The sequence below is a fragment of the Manis javanica genome, chromosome 2, assembly GCF_040802235.1.
Source record: "Manis javanica isolate MJ-LG chromosome 2, MJ_LKY, whole genome shotgun sequence".
NCBI classification, from domain to species: Eukaryota; Metazoa; Chordata; class Mammalia; order Pholidota; family Manidae; genus Manis; species Manis javanica.
The window spans coordinates 1,194,566-1,211,099 of record NC_133157.1 but is presented as its reverse complement, the minus strand read 5'-3'; the positions used below and the strand labels follow the sequence as shown (position 1 = coordinate 1,211,099).

At 64.5% G+C, this 16,534-nt stretch overlaps 1 protein-coding gene across 1 annotated transcript in view; it reads right to left on the bottom strand.

The window, feature by feature from the left end:
• Positions 1-16,534, bottom strand: part of KCNT1 (potassium sodium-activated channel subfamily T member 1) — a 54,641-nt gene that overhangs the window by 3,202 nt on the left and 34,905 nt on the right. The window contains exons 13-30 of the mRNA XM_073221460.1: positions 14,895-15,059; positions 14,566-14,702; positions 13,572-13,635; positions 13,355-13,463; positions 12,898-13,006; positions 12,187-12,336; positions 11,762-12,000; positions 11,356-11,581; positions 10,356-10,461; positions 8,879-9,051; positions 8,383-8,454; positions 8,041-8,175; positions 7,833-7,944; positions 4,453-4,554; positions 4,099-4,182; positions 3,842-3,970; positions 2,558-2,861; positions 1,171-1,233 (exon numbers count right to left, since the gene is read on the bottom strand). Coding sequence (XP_073077561.1) covers positions 1,171-1,233; positions 2,558-2,861; positions 3,842-3,970; positions 4,099-4,182; positions 4,453-4,554; positions 7,833-7,944; positions 8,041-8,175; positions 8,383-8,454; positions 8,879-9,051; positions 10,356-10,461; positions 11,356-11,581; positions 11,762-12,000; positions 12,187-12,336; positions 12,898-13,006; positions 13,355-13,463; positions 13,572-13,635; positions 14,566-14,702; positions 14,895-15,059 — 2,479 coding nt within the window. The remainder of the gene's footprint in view (positions 1-1,170; positions 1,234-2,557; positions 2,862-3,841; positions 3,971-4,098; positions 4,183-4,452; positions 4,555-7,832; positions 7,945-8,040; positions 8,176-8,382; positions 8,455-8,878; positions 9,052-10,355; positions 10,462-11,355; positions 11,582-11,761; positions 12,001-12,186; positions 12,337-12,897; positions 13,007-13,354; positions 13,464-13,571; positions 13,636-14,565; positions 14,703-14,894; positions 15,060-16,534) is intronic.

The following is a 16,534-nucleotide window of genomic DNA, read 5'->3' as shown; positions in this document are numbered from 1 at the left end:
CCTGCCCTTAAGGTCCTCTTCCTCGCAACAGCCTTTCCTCTGGTTTTGGTCCAGGCACTCATAGATACCCACACACAAGGGGCCCTCAGTAGGCACCACCCAGTGAGTCTTGGTGACCTGCCCGGGAGTCGGTGGGAAACAGGTGCAGCTGGGTACAGGTGGGGAGGGGCCATCTGGTCCTGGGAGCCCCATGCTGGCTCACATGCTGGCTCAGGGGTCTTCCAGGAGTGCAGGCTCGGGTTGTGGGCAAGGAGAAGCACATAGGATTGAGTGCGTGGCCTGCGTGAGCCCTGCTGGGTTGCTCCCTACAGCCCTGGCTGTGAGCCATGGGGGTGTCCGTTCCAGGGCCTGGGTCTGCCCCAGACACTCTGGGCCATCCTCAGAAGCAGACTTACATGAGCTAATGCCCACCTGGGCACAGGAGAACCTGTCATCTCTGGGGCTGCCCTCAGGCCTGGGCATGCAGGTAACATGGAACCCCCCAGGGAACAAAGGGATCCTGTGGCCTGGGCTCTGCTCTGACCTCTGCCAGGGCTTCTGGCAGGTCTGGGGCTGTGGGGCATGTTCTTGGAAGGAGCAGGGCGCCCAGGCAGTGCCCGAGCCCCAGGATGAGAAGTGAGGTGCAGGCGAGCTCTGTCCCCACTGGCAGCGGGGTCCCCATCCTGCAGCCCAGCTGGACGGGGACATCACCCATCCTGGCTGAGGGGGCCCACAGTGAGCACCCTGCTGTGTGGGCCGCAGGGCGCTGGCTTGGCATTGGTCTGGGTGCTTCCTGAAAGTGGGCTGGGCCCAGGGTCCTTGGGCACCTCTTGCCTGCCAGCTGCAGGCTGGGGTGGGTGTGGAGGCCCACTTGTGTGGCCAAGGCGGGCATGGATGGCTTGTCTTAAGTGTCGAGCGGGGTAAAAAGTCCTGAGAGCTGAGCAGAAACAGTCCGGGTTCCAGCACTCAGCAGGCCTTTTTGGGGTCAGTCTCGCCACGAGCAGACATTGAGGGAGGGCATCAAGGTCCCTGCAAGGGGCAGCCTGGGAGCACAAGATCCCTGCCTGCAGGGACCTTTTCCCATCCTCCTGTCTGCCTGCCTGGCCGGGTGGGTGGGCACCTGGCTGCCCACTGGTGAAGGGTTGCCATGCCCTCTTCTGCGGCAGCCAGAGTTCACCGGAGCACAATTACCTTGCAAATATCCCAGGTTTACCCGATTCATGACATCACTGGCTGTTAAATTTGCTACATCCTCTACGGAACACACAGGAAGAGGGACAGACAGAAACAGAGAGAGAGAGGGGTCAGCAAGCAGCCTGCAGTGGGGGTGGCCAGCAGCACACGGGAGGCCGTCCACAGCGGGGCTGCCTGGGAGGCCAGTCTATCACTGATGGCTCCTCAGCCACGCTCAGGCTGGAGCCGAGGCCGAGGGTAATGCAGGGCAGATGACAGCTCTGCAGTCTGGGGGTTGGTAATCTCCCTCTGCTAATGCTGTGGGGCTACGAGCTCTGGACGACCCCGGGTGCCCTGCTTGGAGCCGTGACATCAGTGCACCCTGGGAAGGGACACCTGGGTAGGGACTCCAAGAGGGGACAGAGGTACATCTTGCAGTGTCAGCATGGCAGAGATGGGGCTGGGATGGCTGTGTGGGTCCCTGTTCCCCAAACCCTGGCCTCTGAGATTCCTCTGGAACCAGGGTGCACAGCCAGTGGATGGCCCAGCCTGAGTGACCCCTGGGCAGCTACTGGGACAACCCTGGGCTGCCTGATTCCACTTGAAATGGGGCTCAATGGCTCTTGACCCAGATGACAAATGACAGATGACAGGAAACAAGGCGGGGAGAACAGGCACCAGCTTCAGGGCAGAGCCTCGCCCCAGCCCCGGGGGGGACTCGGCCGGGCAGTGGCGGGGAGCTTGGGCCCCCTTCAGCCCCAACAGAGGTAGCGTCTTGCAAGTCCAGGAGGGGCCAAGCTTCTCTCTGGGCCAGCCAGGGCACTCCAGGCCAGCTGTTGGTCAAGGCCACAAATGTGTCCCCAAAACAGACTACGGAGAAAAGGGGCTGCCAAAATGGGCTGTGGAACACAGGCATCTGGGGGTGTCACTGTGAAGCAGAGCAAATGGGTCACTCCCCCTATGCTCTGGCTGCTGAGAGGGCCAGAGGATAGTGGCCCGAGGGCTCGGGGTCTGCCTGCCACAGTCCTGTTCCCTAGGACAGTAGAGCAGGCTCCTGAGCCCTCGATTCCAGCAGGACTGGCTGGAGGCGGCCAGTCTGTCCCCAGCCACGGCCTGGCCCTCCCCACCCCACAGCCTGATTCTCCAAGAGCCTTGCACACGGAGCTTGGCCCACACCAGTCCCTTATTTTACACATGGGAGCCTGAGGCCCCAAGCACGGGGGCAAGTGCCCTGCAAAGGGGCCCAGGCCAGTTTCGGGGGGTCCCGCATCCTCCCCCCAGCAGATGGGCTGTGACATCCACGCGGAGCACCTGGAGCTGGGCCCAGCAGCAAGGTGGGCAGAGGAGCCGGCGGGCAGGAGGAGGCCCTGCAGCGTCCCGCCTGCGTGTGTGCCCGGGCCCTTACCGTAGCCGGTGGTGGGCAGCCCCAGGTGCTTCATGCGGTTCCGGACCAGCTCCGAGAGCTCCTGCCGCTCTGAGCGCTGGTGCAGGCCGGGCCGCCTCTGGCCGGTGCACTCGGTGGCCACTGCTCTCCCCACGTCTGTGGGGCTACCGCGGCTCCGCCTCCGGGCCCACTGCAGGCTCTTCCGCCGCAGCTCGCCACCAGCCACGCCCGGGCCGTAGGTGCTGCCTCCGCGGGTTCTGGCCCGTGCGCCCCAGGGCCCCCTCACCTCCCGCGTGTCCTCGAAGTCCTCCATGCTCACTGCGGTCTGGGATGGCCAGGGGCACAGGGGTGAGGGATGGCAGGACTATGTTGATGGGGGCCCCACACTGCCCAGCCCCAGCCCTGCTGCAGGTCCACCGTGATTTGCTGGGTGGGTGAAGGCAGCCCACTGAGCCTCTCTGGGCCCTCATTTCCCAGGTCACCTCAGAGCCCTGCACGGCCGCATTTTGGAGGGTCACTCTCTGTGCCTCAGTTTCTCCATTGTAGGGGCGGGAGAGGGCAGAGGTGAGGAGTGTGGTGGTCTGGGAAACACCAGGACCTGTGAGGGGCTCAGTGGGCCCACAGGGCTCAGGGAGGGGGTGATGCAGAGGCCCCATCAGGGCGGTGCCGGGAGGCTGGGTCTGGGGGTCCAGAGGTTGGGCCTGACCAGCTGGGAGGTGGGGATGTGTACTGCCATGATGGGCCAAGGTGGGAGGTGGCACACGGTCCGTGGCGGGAGCCTGGGCCTGTTTCCTGTCCGTACAGGGGGCTGGTACCATGAGCCCACTCTGGGCCACACTATGGCTGACATGCTAGAGACTTGCTCCCTGACCTTGCAGGTGCCCAGAGCCCAGGGCCCTGCAGCCCCCGGGACCCGGTGGATGTGGGGTCAAGCAGGACTCTGCACACACCAAGACACCTCAGTGTTAAGCTCGAAGTGGCCACTCACCTGGGCTCTGAGGTCATGGGGCTGCAAAGGAGACTAGGGCAGCCTGGGTGTGGGGCTTCGCCCCAGCGCCCAGACACTCCTGAGCCCCTTGTGGGCTTGGCACCAGCAGGCAGGCTGCCCACTGCAGTTCGGGATGGTACAGGGAACCCTGTGCTCTCAAGACTCCCCTCGACTGGGGGTTCACAGCCACCCAAGTGGACACCCGTGTATGGGGCAAGTGGACCTAATCCCAGAAGGGCCCAACAGCAGAGGTCCAAGTCCCCAAAGCCACACAGGGAAGTGGGGGGCCTGCTCAGTTCCTCGGGGCCCCCACGAACCTCGGAGCCAGAGAAGACATGGCACTCAGTCCTGTAGATGCCGATGGGGACCTCGGCGCTGGAGGAGCACAGCTTCTGGAAGAGGCGGCCGTATGTGCGGATCCACAAATCGCCCTCAGTGACCTTCATCTGGGACACACGGTGCTCTGAGCGGCAGCCTGCCTCACCCCTTGGCTGCAGGGCTCACCCATGGGCAAGGGACAGAGGCCTCCTGGGAGTGGCCCGCCCACTGCCCTGGCCCGGCCCGGGCCACTTACCGCACAGAGGTAGCCGGAGCCCGGCGTCGTGTCGAGGCCCAGCAGCAGCCTGGTGATGGAGATCATGTAGTCCTTCACAAAGGACTGGTGGGGGAGGGAGGCTGCCGTGAGGCCGGGGCACGGCACCACCCACAGCCGCCCACACAGGCGCACAAAGCTGCCACGACTAGCAGGTGAAAGCCAGAAGCTCCCTGGCCCAGGCGATTCAGGTGCGTGAGGTCGAAGGGCTCAGGCCCCCACCCTTCTGGGGGAAGCCTGGGGGTGGCTGGAGGAGAGCCACCCAGTCTCAGCCTCCCCAGGACCCAGGAGGGATGCTCGGAGGTAGGCCGGGTGTCAGCTCCCATCACCACTGACCTGATAGAGCAGCGTGTCCAGCATGCTGATGCTGAAGACGCGGCCCGCGGCGAAGGGCAGGCGGAACATGAAGGCCAGGTTGGAGCCGTTCTCACGCTCCCTCTGTGGGAAAGGGGGGCCTCAGCCTCGCCGGTGCCCAGGGCCACAGCGGCCCAGGCCAGTGACCAGGGCACACGCGTGTGCGCACGCACACATGCTGACCCCAGGCCTGTGGACCCCACTATGGTGCCCCCAGAGCTCAGGAGTAAGTGTTTGGGGCCCTGACGGGAAGACAGTGGGACCCGAGGCCTGCCACAGGTGTGTGGCCTGGGCATCAGCCGGGGCCCAGGCTTGGTGTAGCGCTCTGCTGTCACTGTCCTCAAGTTCTTCATGATCTGAGTGACTTTTCCTTGGACTTGTGTTTGTAAGAGAATCCACAGGGGCAGCAGAGGTGGCAGGACCCCGTGAGGCCGTCCGCCTCCTGCTCATCACGCCGTTCCTGTGCTCCACGGGCACCGAGGCAGCTGGAACGCGTTCCCACAGGCTCAGCCGCTCAGCCCAGCACGAGTCTGTTCTCTTGGCCCTGGGCGTCGGGGGTCTGAGTGGGCTGCAGCGGCGGGGGCCCGGGCGCCAGGGCCACACCACCGGGAGCAGGGGCGGTCCTCTGCTTCGCTGTTCCCGGCTTCGAGAGGCCGGCTGCTGGCTAGTGGCCCCCTCCTCCATGCTCGTGACCCGCCATGTGGCACCTTTCAGTCTCACTCTGACCTGCCTGCCACCCTCCTGGGACCCTGGTGATGGCGCTGGGCTGGCCGCGGGGACACCATCTGTCAGGTCATTGGCTTCATCCCCTCTGCACAGCCCCTTGGGCCATATCCCATGTTTGGCCCGGAGCCTGGCAATAAGGATGCGGACATCTTTGGGGCCATTGTCTCCTCCACCTGAGGTCCTCTGCCACCGGGGCTGCTCACGTGCCATGCTTCAGTGCTCTGGGCCTGAGCCTGGGATGCGACTGCGTGACTGCAGGGACCCCAAGTGACATGCTCCCAGGTTTGCGCTGGGACTCACAGCACGTTGAAAGCAGGATTGAGAAGATGCCCGAAGTCGTTAAACCGTCAGTGTCCTTTATACTCAGAAGAATGCTGAGACGGAAGAAAGCACACACTGCTTGAGGGACACTGCCGGGTGGGGGTGCGGGGCACCTAGCACCTCTCAGAGCTGTGGTTTTGGAACAAGGGCCCCATGTTTTCATTCTGTGCAGACCCCAAATTCTGCAGCCGGCCCTGGAGGGACCCGAGGGCTTGACCAGAGCTTCAAGGTTACAGGCGAGTGAGACGCAGGGACACTTCCTGGGAACAGGGGCCTCGCAGACAGAGTGGGACCTGGAGGCAGACAGGCCAGGCAGCTGGTCACAGGCAGAGGTCCTGCTAGAAGCACTTTTCAGATGCATGAGAATGTTGGAACAATGACACCACCAAGGATCCGGGGTCCTGGGGCAGGGACAGGGCAGGGGCAGCCCCTCATCTCGCCTCGGTTCTTGGAGATCTTCCGGAGAGACACCCTCGGGGGAGACAATGGAGACCAGGCTGCCCCCGGCACCCCCTTCCCTCCACTGTTGGCAGGGCTCTTCTCTCGTGGAGCCACAGGTGCTCCAGCGTCCCTGCCACCTCGCCTCCTCAGTCACATCTAATGACAGCAAGCCACCTGTGCAGGGAGTTCCCCGCCCTGCTCTCCGCTGCTGTGGAGCCCAGCCTTTTCCCCAGGTAAGGCCACCCTCTCCCTTCTCTACATCTGTGTCCCTTGAAGTAGAACATGTGTATAAAAGACATGCATGCTTCTATAAAAATTATTAATTTCTTTCAAGAAATGTCTCCAGCTGCCCAGCTGCTTCTGCAAGGAGATGCCATCGTCTGCTGGCCCATCTAAGCATCAGGAGCCAGATGTCCTGGGCAGACACTGACGGTGACCTTTGGCCACATCTGGCCAGGGCCTTTGGAGCCTCCTGCAGGCCGGGCATCCACAGTGGCAGGTGAGTCCTGCCCCAATCATCCCCCGACGTGGCTCTCTCCTCGGCCTCCAGGCCCTGCTCACCCCTGGTGCTGCCCAGGGTGTCCGCCCACAGGGACCTCAGCCGGGGGAGCCAGGGCTGCTGCCCCGCATGCCGCCTCACTGAGTCCTCCCAGGCCTGTGTCAGGGAGCCACCCTGGACGGGGACGCCTGTGCCTGCCCCAGGCCAGGAGCCACCAGCAGGAGAGGTCTGCCACAGGGGGGAAGCGGGGGCCGATTCTGGGTTTGCCTATGCAGGTTTGGGCAGAGGCTTGGGGCCTGCGACAGGCTGGGTCCAGGGCCGTCAAACGGAGGCTGTGCACACTCAAGGCGGACTTCCAGGGCCCAGGACTCCTCTGGACACAGAATCCGGCACGCTGGGGCCGCAGAAGCCATCAGCAGGCTGTCCTGTGGGCTGCATCCAGGAGCTGGCGCTGGGCCAGAGGCACCCCCAGCGGGAGCGGGCAGGAGTGGTACAGGCCAAGGACAGCCCCCAATGCCCCCCCAGGCCCTGAACTGAGGTCTCAGGCTGCTAAGGCCAAGGCCAGCCCCAGTCTCCTCTGAGGGCCTGGAGACTGCCTGCACCTGCAGACGTGGGGCTCCAGCTCCCCAAGGGCCTCCCAGTTGGCTGCTGGGCAGACGCACGCTGTTGTCCACCAGGTGTTCAGGCAGATGAAGCCCCCACACTTGTCCCTCTGTCTGGTTTGATGGCCAGGCCTGGCTGGGGTGGACGGCAGCTCTGGGATCTTCCTGCTGTGCCACCTGGTCAGCCGTGCAGGTGGCAAGGTGGCCGGGGCCACGTCTGTAGTAACTCGCCTGCTCCCTGGTCTCCCCTCCCCTCCCTGGTTGCCTCACCCCATCACTGGAGAGGGGGCACTCACTGGTCTGGGCAGGGGTCAGTGCCAGCAGATGCACTTGGGGTTTCATAGGGGCCACGCTGCCATGCCCCTGGCCGTGCCTGTGCCCCTGGTGGGGCCTCACACTGCTGGGCTCCTCACCCAGCCCCGGCTGAGGCCCTGCATGGAGCCGCAAGGGGCAGAGGCTGGTGCCAGCTCCCCCACTGTCTGCTGTGTGACCCAAGCCAGATCCTCCCCTTTCTGATCCCAGTCCCTTGTCTGTGAGGGGTTGAGCGCAGCATCTGGGGTGGGGGCAACGAGTGGCCAGTGTCACCTGGGCTGCTGGTTTCAGACACATGGTCCCCTCGGCCCAGACACAGCCAGGCCTGGACCTGCCTCCAGGAGACCTATGTCGGCTCCTGGCAGTGCTCCTGAGGGTTCCAGCAGGAGCCTCCCGCGGCAGCTGACTCCCCTCGGCCCCCAACAGCACAGCCGGTCAGGAGTGGGGGCAGGGGGGCTCACCTTCTCCAGTTTGGAAAGAGCCAGAGAGTAGCTGTCCTTGGCTCGGAACTGCATGAACCGCATGTTGGAGGGGTGGGTGAGCTCCGTGGTAATGCTCAGGCTGGGGAAGAGCCTGGGGGAGGGGGTCTGTGGTCATGGGCGGGGAGGGGTCAGGGCGGCCCCTGCACAGCGGCACAGCTGCCCCGCTGAGCGCCCCGAGCCCCCGCACCGGAACATGGTCTGCACATTGACGATGGTCTTGGCGTCGGCCATGTAGTCCTCCTCGGCGCTCATGGTGCTCTCCTTGTCCACCACCACCAGGTTGTCGGCGTAAATGACACCACACTGCAGCAGGCTGTCCAGGCTGGGTGAGAGAGCCACGTGGCCAGGGGCCCCTTGGGCCCGGTCAGAGGTCCCAGGAGGTCCCCTTGGGTGCGCCTCGCCCTGCCCCCATCCCTGTGGAGCGACCACCTGGCCTCCCAGGAGGAGGGCATGGGGAGCCTCTTAGAGAAGGCAGACGCCCCCTCCCACCCTGGTCTCTGCAAGGAGGCCACACGGCCCAGCGCCTTACTTGTCCACGGAACCCTCCATGTAGTAGACCATGGGGAAGCAGCAGATGGCCTCCAGGAAGTGGCGGTCAGGCCTGTGCAGACAGCAGGTCCTGGAGGCACTGTCCTGCCCTGCCGCCCACCCCATGCCCAGCCTGGGACCTGCCTATGAGCAGGGACCCCCAGGCCCATGGCACATCAGACCTGGGGGCCTTTGGAGGCCAGTGGGGCTGTTCTCTTTTCCACTCCAGGGGAGACCGAGGCTCTGGTGGGGGAACTTGCCCAGGCAGAGACCCTGGGCTCTGGGCTGCCAGGCCTCCTAGGGGCTCACAGGCTTAGGGGCCAGCTGGGACAGGAGAGGCCTTGAGGGAGGAAAATGTAGGACAAGCAGCATGGCCCGGGGCCACGGGAGACAGAGCCAGGCAGGGGTCGTGGAGCAGCGGGAAGGGGCCAGCAAGGGCCCTGGGGCCCGCCCAGGGTGGCTGAGCCCTGCATGTTCTGGGCGGGGCCGGCCCTCACTTGTTGTCCAGCAGCAGCACAATGGGGTTGAGCTCCCGGCGGGGCCTGTAGTAGGCCCGCAGTGGCACGATGAAGTTGTACAGCCCATTGCCTGCCGTCTCTGCCGAGACGATGATCAGCTTGTTCTTGAAGCCGTAGGCCTTGGCGTCCTCATAGCTGTTGTGCTTGCAGCCCTGCGGAAAACGTGTCAGACCCAGGGCTGGCTCCCTGGGACCCCTCGCCAAGCGCGCCCGGGAGCAGGGTGGACAGCCCCTCGCCCCAGTCCTCTCCTGGCCTGCATGAGCCCCCCGGGAGCGCCAGGCCTGCGGACCACATCAGCCTGCCATACACGGCAGAGCGGTGAGCAGGGGCTGTGGCAGGGGACAGTCACGTCGGGGTGGGAGGTGGGTCTGTGCCAACACGAGGTTTCAGCCGGTGCAGAAGCAAACAGAACATGGTGTGCACGTGTGTGCATGTTTTGGGGCTCTGTCCACTGGGAGGCCCAGGCACTATGGCGCCCTGCAGCAGGGGGCCCAAGAGCCCGGTTCTGGGTTCTAAACGTCACTCTCCTCTGAGAGGAATCAGGGCTCCTTGGAGGAGGGTGGGTTCTGGCCCCAGAGCAGGACAAATACAAGCTGCGGTGGAACACTGAGTTCGAAAGCACGGCTGTGCTTGAAGGATGACGGGACGCGTCAGGAGGCCCTGGCCGCGGCCTGAGGTCCCCCCAAACCGGAAAGCTCGAGTGTTGTCAGTAACGATCTGGAGTGAGCGACCCCACAGCAACCGAGGGTCCCCCCCTTGGGATGGAAGGCTGTGCGGGCCACACCAATCTACGCGACGATGAAATCGGGGGTGCAGGAGGGGAGACACCTCCTCAAGCCATCTGCGGGCCGGGATGAGCAGTGGGGAGTGGATGCAGAGTGGTCCGTTCACCTGCTCTCATGCGTCGCCCACAAATGCCTCACCACAGAGGCAAAAACAGTGCTTCCAGCGGCGGAGCGACCTAGGTGTGCCACTGTGCCCCATGGTCCCGCTAGCCCACCAGGGACGGGGCAGACCGACGTCTGTGCCTCTTGAGGGATGCACCTTGTCTCCGGCGTTACAGCCCAAACGCACACCCACAAGCCCGCCCAATCCCCGAGCTTAAAAACTCCAAGGCCAAGAGCCCCAAGGGGACGTTGGAGAACCTTCCAGAATGAGGGAGGCCACGAAGTGCAGAGAGCTCCCAGGACTGCCCTTGACGGGCACGGGGCTGTGAAGGGCAGTGGGGGCTGACCTCGCTGTCAGGGAGCTCGCACACGTCGGCACGGAGGCTGCACCCCTTCGAAAGCGGCAGGGACACCATCCGGGGAGGACCAGGGCAGGTGCAAATGGGCGAGTTGTGGGCTGCAAGCCAGGGTCCATTTCCTGGACTCCAGGCCTGTTCTGGCAGCTTTTCCTAAGTTTGCAACCAGATCAGGACACGAGGTCCAGCAGACCATGGCTGCATGCCACCCACCTTGTCCAGCCGCAGGCAGCAGAAGGGGGCTTTCACGGGCAGAAGGTGGCACAGCGTTGGGGAACTGCCAATGTAGGGCGAGTTGGGGGGGTAGCCCTTCATGTACCTGGGGTGGGAGACGGAAGCCTTCAGCTCAGTGCCTGCCTTCTTTGGGCCGGGCAGGAGCCAGAGCAGCCAGGACCACCCCAGCACCCAAGTGGCAGGAAGCGCTCTGAGCCTGGGCCCACCAGGGTCCCACCCGGCCCTCCAGCAGGCCTGCGTGTGCTGCAGACCCTGAGGGCCTGTCCCTGCCCCACACCACATGTGAGGGGTCCTGGCTGCTGTTCCCCAAGCCCAGGATCCGGTGGTCAGCCCCTTGGCCCCTGCAGGGCGGGTCAGGGGAGGACTGTGCTCCTACTGCTGCTTGTTCCCTGCGGGTCTGGGCTGACGCCATGCAACAGGCACACACATAGACACGTGTGGACGCACACAGGTACGTACACAGCACTCTGACACACACACAAGCTTAGGCCACGCTTGGAGGCCATGGGCATGACCCTAAGGGGCTCTGGGAGCACAGTCAGTCCCTGCTGAAGCCCCAGCACCCGGCTGTGGCAGATGCTGGCCCCTGGCCCCTTACCCACTTACTGCCCCCGGCCAGGCTGGGCTCCCAGGCAGGCTGCTCCCCGGGCCTCCAGCAGGGCCTGCACTCTGGCAGCCGCCCTGGGTAGAGCCCGGCTTTCGGGAGCACCTGTTGGGGTCCCCAGGAGGTTCCATTTGCCAAAAAGGTCTGCGAAGCTGTTTGGAAGCCACATTTCAGAGCACAGGGTAAGACCCAGGACTGCCACCCGTGGGAGCCCAGTGTCCACACCAGCCTGCCCCGCCTCTCCCCTGGCGTATCGCTCTCACAGGGACACTGCCTTTCCTAAGAGCCAGGCACAGCGCCAGCCCCGCACCTCCGTCCAGCGGCCCATTTCCTCCCCACCTGCCAGGAGCATCTGTCCCCACAGACGGCACTCACTCTACCACAGACAGCCCCCCGCCGTCCAACGGAGCCACCTCGTCCTCCGACGGGTCGCTCAGCAGGTCACAGGGCAGCAGGGCTGAGCTGTCAGCCAGTTCCAGGACAGGTGCGATGCTGGGCCGCCGGCTGCCTGAGCCGTTCTCTGTGGGTGGCACCAGCTTGCCGTCCCCACTGCTCGGTGCCGGCCGGCACTCCGTGTTCTGAAGGTCCATGGCCACTGTTCCTGAAACGTAGCGCTGACCTTGGCTGGCAGACCCCCACTGGCTCTCGGGGGTGGCTGGGTCCCAGGGTGGGGCTGGACACAGGCTCCCAGGGTCCCTGGTGCAGGGCAGCCTCAGCGGGGGCAAGGCACTTGGAGGCAGATGCCGACACGGGCCCCGAGGAGCCGGGCTGCGGGCCTCACCCACGGAGGCGAGGATGCTGTGCACTGGCAGGTGGGAGGGCCCCTCGCTCAGGCCCGGCCCCGCACGGCTTCTCCTGTGGTGCTTCTCCTCCTGCCTGAAGATGAAGGCCGAGTTCTCTTCCTTGGTGATGTTGATGTAGAAGCAGGTGTCGGATGCAGCCAGGATGTGCCGGGGCCCCGGGTTCAGCAGGATGTTCCGGTCGTCCTCCCGCTTCAGCCCGATGAGGCACACGCCGTACCTGGGAGCAGCAGGTGGCTCGAAGGGCACCCCTCTGGCCCCCGGGAGCCTCTGGGTGCACGGCCTGGCCGCTCTCCTGGGCTTCTTGGAGGCTGGCCTGCAGGGACCTCATGTGGCACCCCCAGGGCCCAGCCCTCCACCCTCTTGACCCAAAGGCCCCAGGCTGCCCGCCCACCAACGGCCGTACTTCTTGTGTGCGTGGAAGGCCGCGAAGCTGAAGCTCTTGCCCTGGTACTCCCGGAAGAACTTGCTGTCACCGGTGCGCACGTGGTACACCTCGTTGCCCGAGCAACGCCCATACATGCGCTGCCACTGCTCTGGGGACTCCTGGCCCTCCCTGCACAGGCGGGTGGCAGGGGTCACCATGGGGGCCGCCAGAGCCCCGCCACACCCATCTCTACTTCTGCTGGACGGATGGAGGCCAGGGACGGCCGCCCTGCCTGTCTGGGCCTGGGGGCCCAGTTTTGGAAAGCCGTACAGTGGGGGCCAAGACTGGTCTCAGGGGCCTGTGGGTCCTCTTCCGAGCCCATCTGGGGTCTCCCTCCCTGGCCTGGTCCCTGTCCTAGGGCTACCCAGTCCCCCAAGGAGCCATGTCTAGGGTGCCCAGCCCCCCAGCCCAGTCTCCCCAGATAGAAGACGGTACCCCTTCCCCGTAAAAGATGGTACCCCTTCCCCATCCTGAATCTGCCCGGAACCCTCACTGAGGTGCCGAGGACCAAACCAGCTTGTCCCGCAAACCCCAGGGCTGTCCCGGCCCGCACCTGGCCCTCAGCTCCCAGCCCGGCCTGCACCCCTGCGGCCTCTTGCACACGTTTGCCTGCTGTGTGCCCCGCCCCCATGGTGTCCAGGGCCCCTGTGCCCCGCCCCCGCTCTGGGGCCTTGGGGGCCCGGCACTCACTGGCCGCGGGACGTGTGCACCAGCAGGGTGACGAGGGTGGACGTGGCCGGGCAGATGCAGTTCAGGGCCAGCATGGCAAACTTGCACTCCTCTTCGCACACCACGTGGTCTGCAGGCAGGAGGGTCCGGTGGCCCGCCCAGGCCTGGAGCCCCTGCAGATGCCCCCACCCAGTGCCTCCCCAGGGCCCCCTTGTTGCCAGCACCCACCCAGGGAGCCTCCCCACTCTCCTGGTGCTTCTGTGTTCTCCCAGCCTGACAGGCTCTCCGCCAGGAGCCCTTCACAGACGAGCTCAGGCCCTGGCGCCAGCCCTCGGGACTCACCCCCCTGCAGGACCCGCCTGGGCTGCACCTCCCCACCCAGCGTCCGTCCTCATGCGTCCTGTGCTCCGTGCGCTCTGGGTACTCAGCCTTCCAAGGTGCACATGCCCCTGGTGTGCCTACGTGGACCCTGAATTACCTGCGAACTTGACGTGAAATTTGTTCTCGGGCTTGAGGATCTGGACGTAGAGGGGGCAGTTGGGGGCAAAGTCCTTGACAGCCCAGGCGCGCAGGATGGTCTGGTGGTCCTGGGGGGGGGGGAGGGCGTGCTCTGGGGTGGCGGCAGCAGCCCGCTGGGAGGAGGGGCACGTGCGGGCACAGCTGCGGGCGGACTCCCCCAGGGCTGGAGCACTCACTGCGGCCGTGCGATCCACCTCGTTCCGGCTGCTGAGGATGAAGCAGGCCTCCCCGTTGTCCATCCTGCGGAGACTAGGTCAGAGTGCTGCCCGGGCCACCACGCCGCTGTCCAAGATGTCAGGGGCTCGGAGCAGCAGCTGGAGGGGGGTCCCGTCGAGGCCCCACCTCACCTGTGCTGACGACCCGCCCAGCCCCTGGGGTGCCTGTGCTTTGCACCCTCATTAACCCAGGGCAGAGGGACTAGAGCACTCGGCAGATTCTGGACCCTACCTGCTGGCCTAGCCCTTTGTCTGGGGACCTGGAGAAACTGTCCACTCATGGCCCAGGGCAGGGAGACCTGGCCTGTCCCTGTCCAGCCACTACCCCTCTGCACACTTGGGGCCTGGAGCTGGGCAGTGGGTCACAAGAGAGCCTGGGTCCCTGGCCACTGCCGCCTCCTCTGGTCCGTTTCCCCAGTTTGACAGGCGAGACAGTGGGGCCCTGGGCTCAGGAGGGGTCAGGACCAAGCTCCCAGGCCCCCGCTTCCCCTGGTCCTGCACAGCACCACATCCTACCACAAAGGGAGAACAGTGCTCCTGGGACGAAACATGACACGGGGGGTCTCTGGGTTGTCCCTGTGCTGCATGTTCTGGAAAGTTCCACCTGACAACTAGCCTTCTTAGGTCATTGTCAGCTTGTGTTTAAAAGAAAACTAGCCTCACCCGCATCTTCGTGCCTGACGTGGCAGTGACTGTCTACCCCCACTCCCCTTGAGCCTCTCCTAGAAGCTGGCACACAGCACCCCAGACGCTGAGCAGTGGAAGGGCAATCCTGTAAGGTGGACCCTGGCTGGGCCTATGGGAGGCAGAGGAGTCAGGGTGTGTCCTGGGGGCTGTGGGCTTCGAGCTTCCCCCACTGCAGTGGCCCATCCCCACTGGCATTGTGCCCACCTGGCCCACCCTCAGGCCGCTGCCTAGACAGGCTCAGGGCCCCTTGTCCCCAGCCGGCACCCACTTAGCTCGCATGAGGTCCTGGTCCTTCAGCGCAGAGCCCTGGAGGTAGATGACCCGCTGGGACCACAGGGGTATCTGCAGGACCCTGCGGACCTGGATGTCCATCTCCGTGGGGCACAGGATGACCACGTAGTAGTCCTGTGGGGGGGCTGGGATCAGCCCATGTGAGCCACCCTGCTTCCTGAAGTTTGCATGCCCACCACCCTGCCCGAGGCCCAGACTTCCCTGTGATGGTGTATCTGACAGGATGGGGGGCAGGACCCTCAGCACTCCCCCCACAGGATGGGAGACCCTGGCCAAGCATCAGGGCCGGCTTGGGGCAGGCCTCACCTGGAGCCGCGGGTGGGCATAGAACTCATTCAGGAAGTCCATGAGCAGGTCGATCTTGAGGGAGCTGACACACAGGACCACGTGCTTCTCCGTCTGTGCCCGGTGGCGGCTGTAGTTACCCCCAGACTTCTGCCGCTCCATCCACAGGTAGACCAGCTCTTCAAACTGCAGGTGCGAGCAGGTGAGGGCCAGGTGGGCGAGGCATGTGGCCGGAGACACTGGGGGTCCTTTTCCTTGTGGGAACCCAGATGTGAGAGACCCAGACAGTGCAGAGGGGGGAGGAAGCTGGCAGCACATGCAGGGCTCAGGGAGGAGGGCAGCCATCAGGGCCGGTGCGGGCCGGGATGGAGCCCCATCCCCACCACAGCTGCGGATGGAGGTGCCCGTGCGGGGGCCTTGGGGGGCGTGTGGGGCAGCGGCACTGCCAGCTCCTGGCCCCTGCAGACCAGGCGGCCACTGCTGGGGGCCTGGTCTGCCCTCTGGCCGGCCTGTGGTCCCCATCAGCAGTGGAGACCTCTTGTGGATAAACCTGGACCCGTCTTAGGAAGTTCTCAGCTGCAGAATCAGGCAGCCAGGCTCCTGGCCTGGAGGGGCCCCCAGGCCCGTGACCGTGAGCCAACACCCTGCGTTTGGTGTCTGAAGCTGCAGGGCTGGGGCTGCCATGCCCCTGGTCCACACTTTGTGGTCATGAGCTGCGGGCGCCCGGCTGGGCCCTGGCTCTGTGAAGCTGTCTGGGGTGCTGACTGGCCAGGGCCACTCACCCAGCTCTGACTCCATCTGGAGCTGATGGCTGGGCTCTGGGATGGGCTTGGCTATTTCTGTCTCAAGTGTTGGGGCCACTCATTTATTTTACGCAGTTTAAGGGGAATGGAGCAGCCACCCTCTATGGCCCTGGGCCCCGTGCCTGTGTGTCTTTGAAAGAAGATCATCTCAGAGCTTATCCAGCACCGACTAGGTTCTAGTGATGACCCTCTGGAACAAGACACCGCTGGGATGTGCCCAAGTCCCCAGGGTGGTTCTTGAGGCCCCTGCAGGATGGGGACCCTGACGGCAGACACCCTGGGCTCAAGCCTTACCTGTCATAGGTGTGTGGCTCTGGGTCTCCTTCATTTGCACAAAGGCACGATGGTGCGTGCCCCCCAGGGCTGTGCGGTGATAAACGACCTAACTGTGCAGGGTTCAATAGTGACCCCCAAGTTCAGGTCCACCTGGAGCTGTGAATGGGACCTTCTTTGGGAATGGGGTCTGTGCAGATGTAACTGGTTGAGATGAAGTAAGATAGGACTAGCCCTAAATCCAAAAGCTGGTATCCTTCTAAGGAGTGGACGGGACACAGAGAGACAGGAAGAAGCCATGTGCCAATGGAGGCAGACATGGGGGTGCCACAGAGTGCTGGCTCCACACCTGTAGAGAGGCCTAGGATGGGCCACTCCCCATGGCCTCCAGAACGGGGTTGGGGAGTACATGTGCCACTTTGAGCCTGCTTTGAGGGCTTGTCATGGCAGCTGAGCACATATGTGCACACTGGCCTGAGCCTGGGCACTGGGGGTCCTCACTGTTACCTGGGGAGGCGCACCCTCCAGGAGGCATTTCGGGTTTTCAGGGCACCAATGGCGAATGTAGTTGAAGGGGAGGATAGA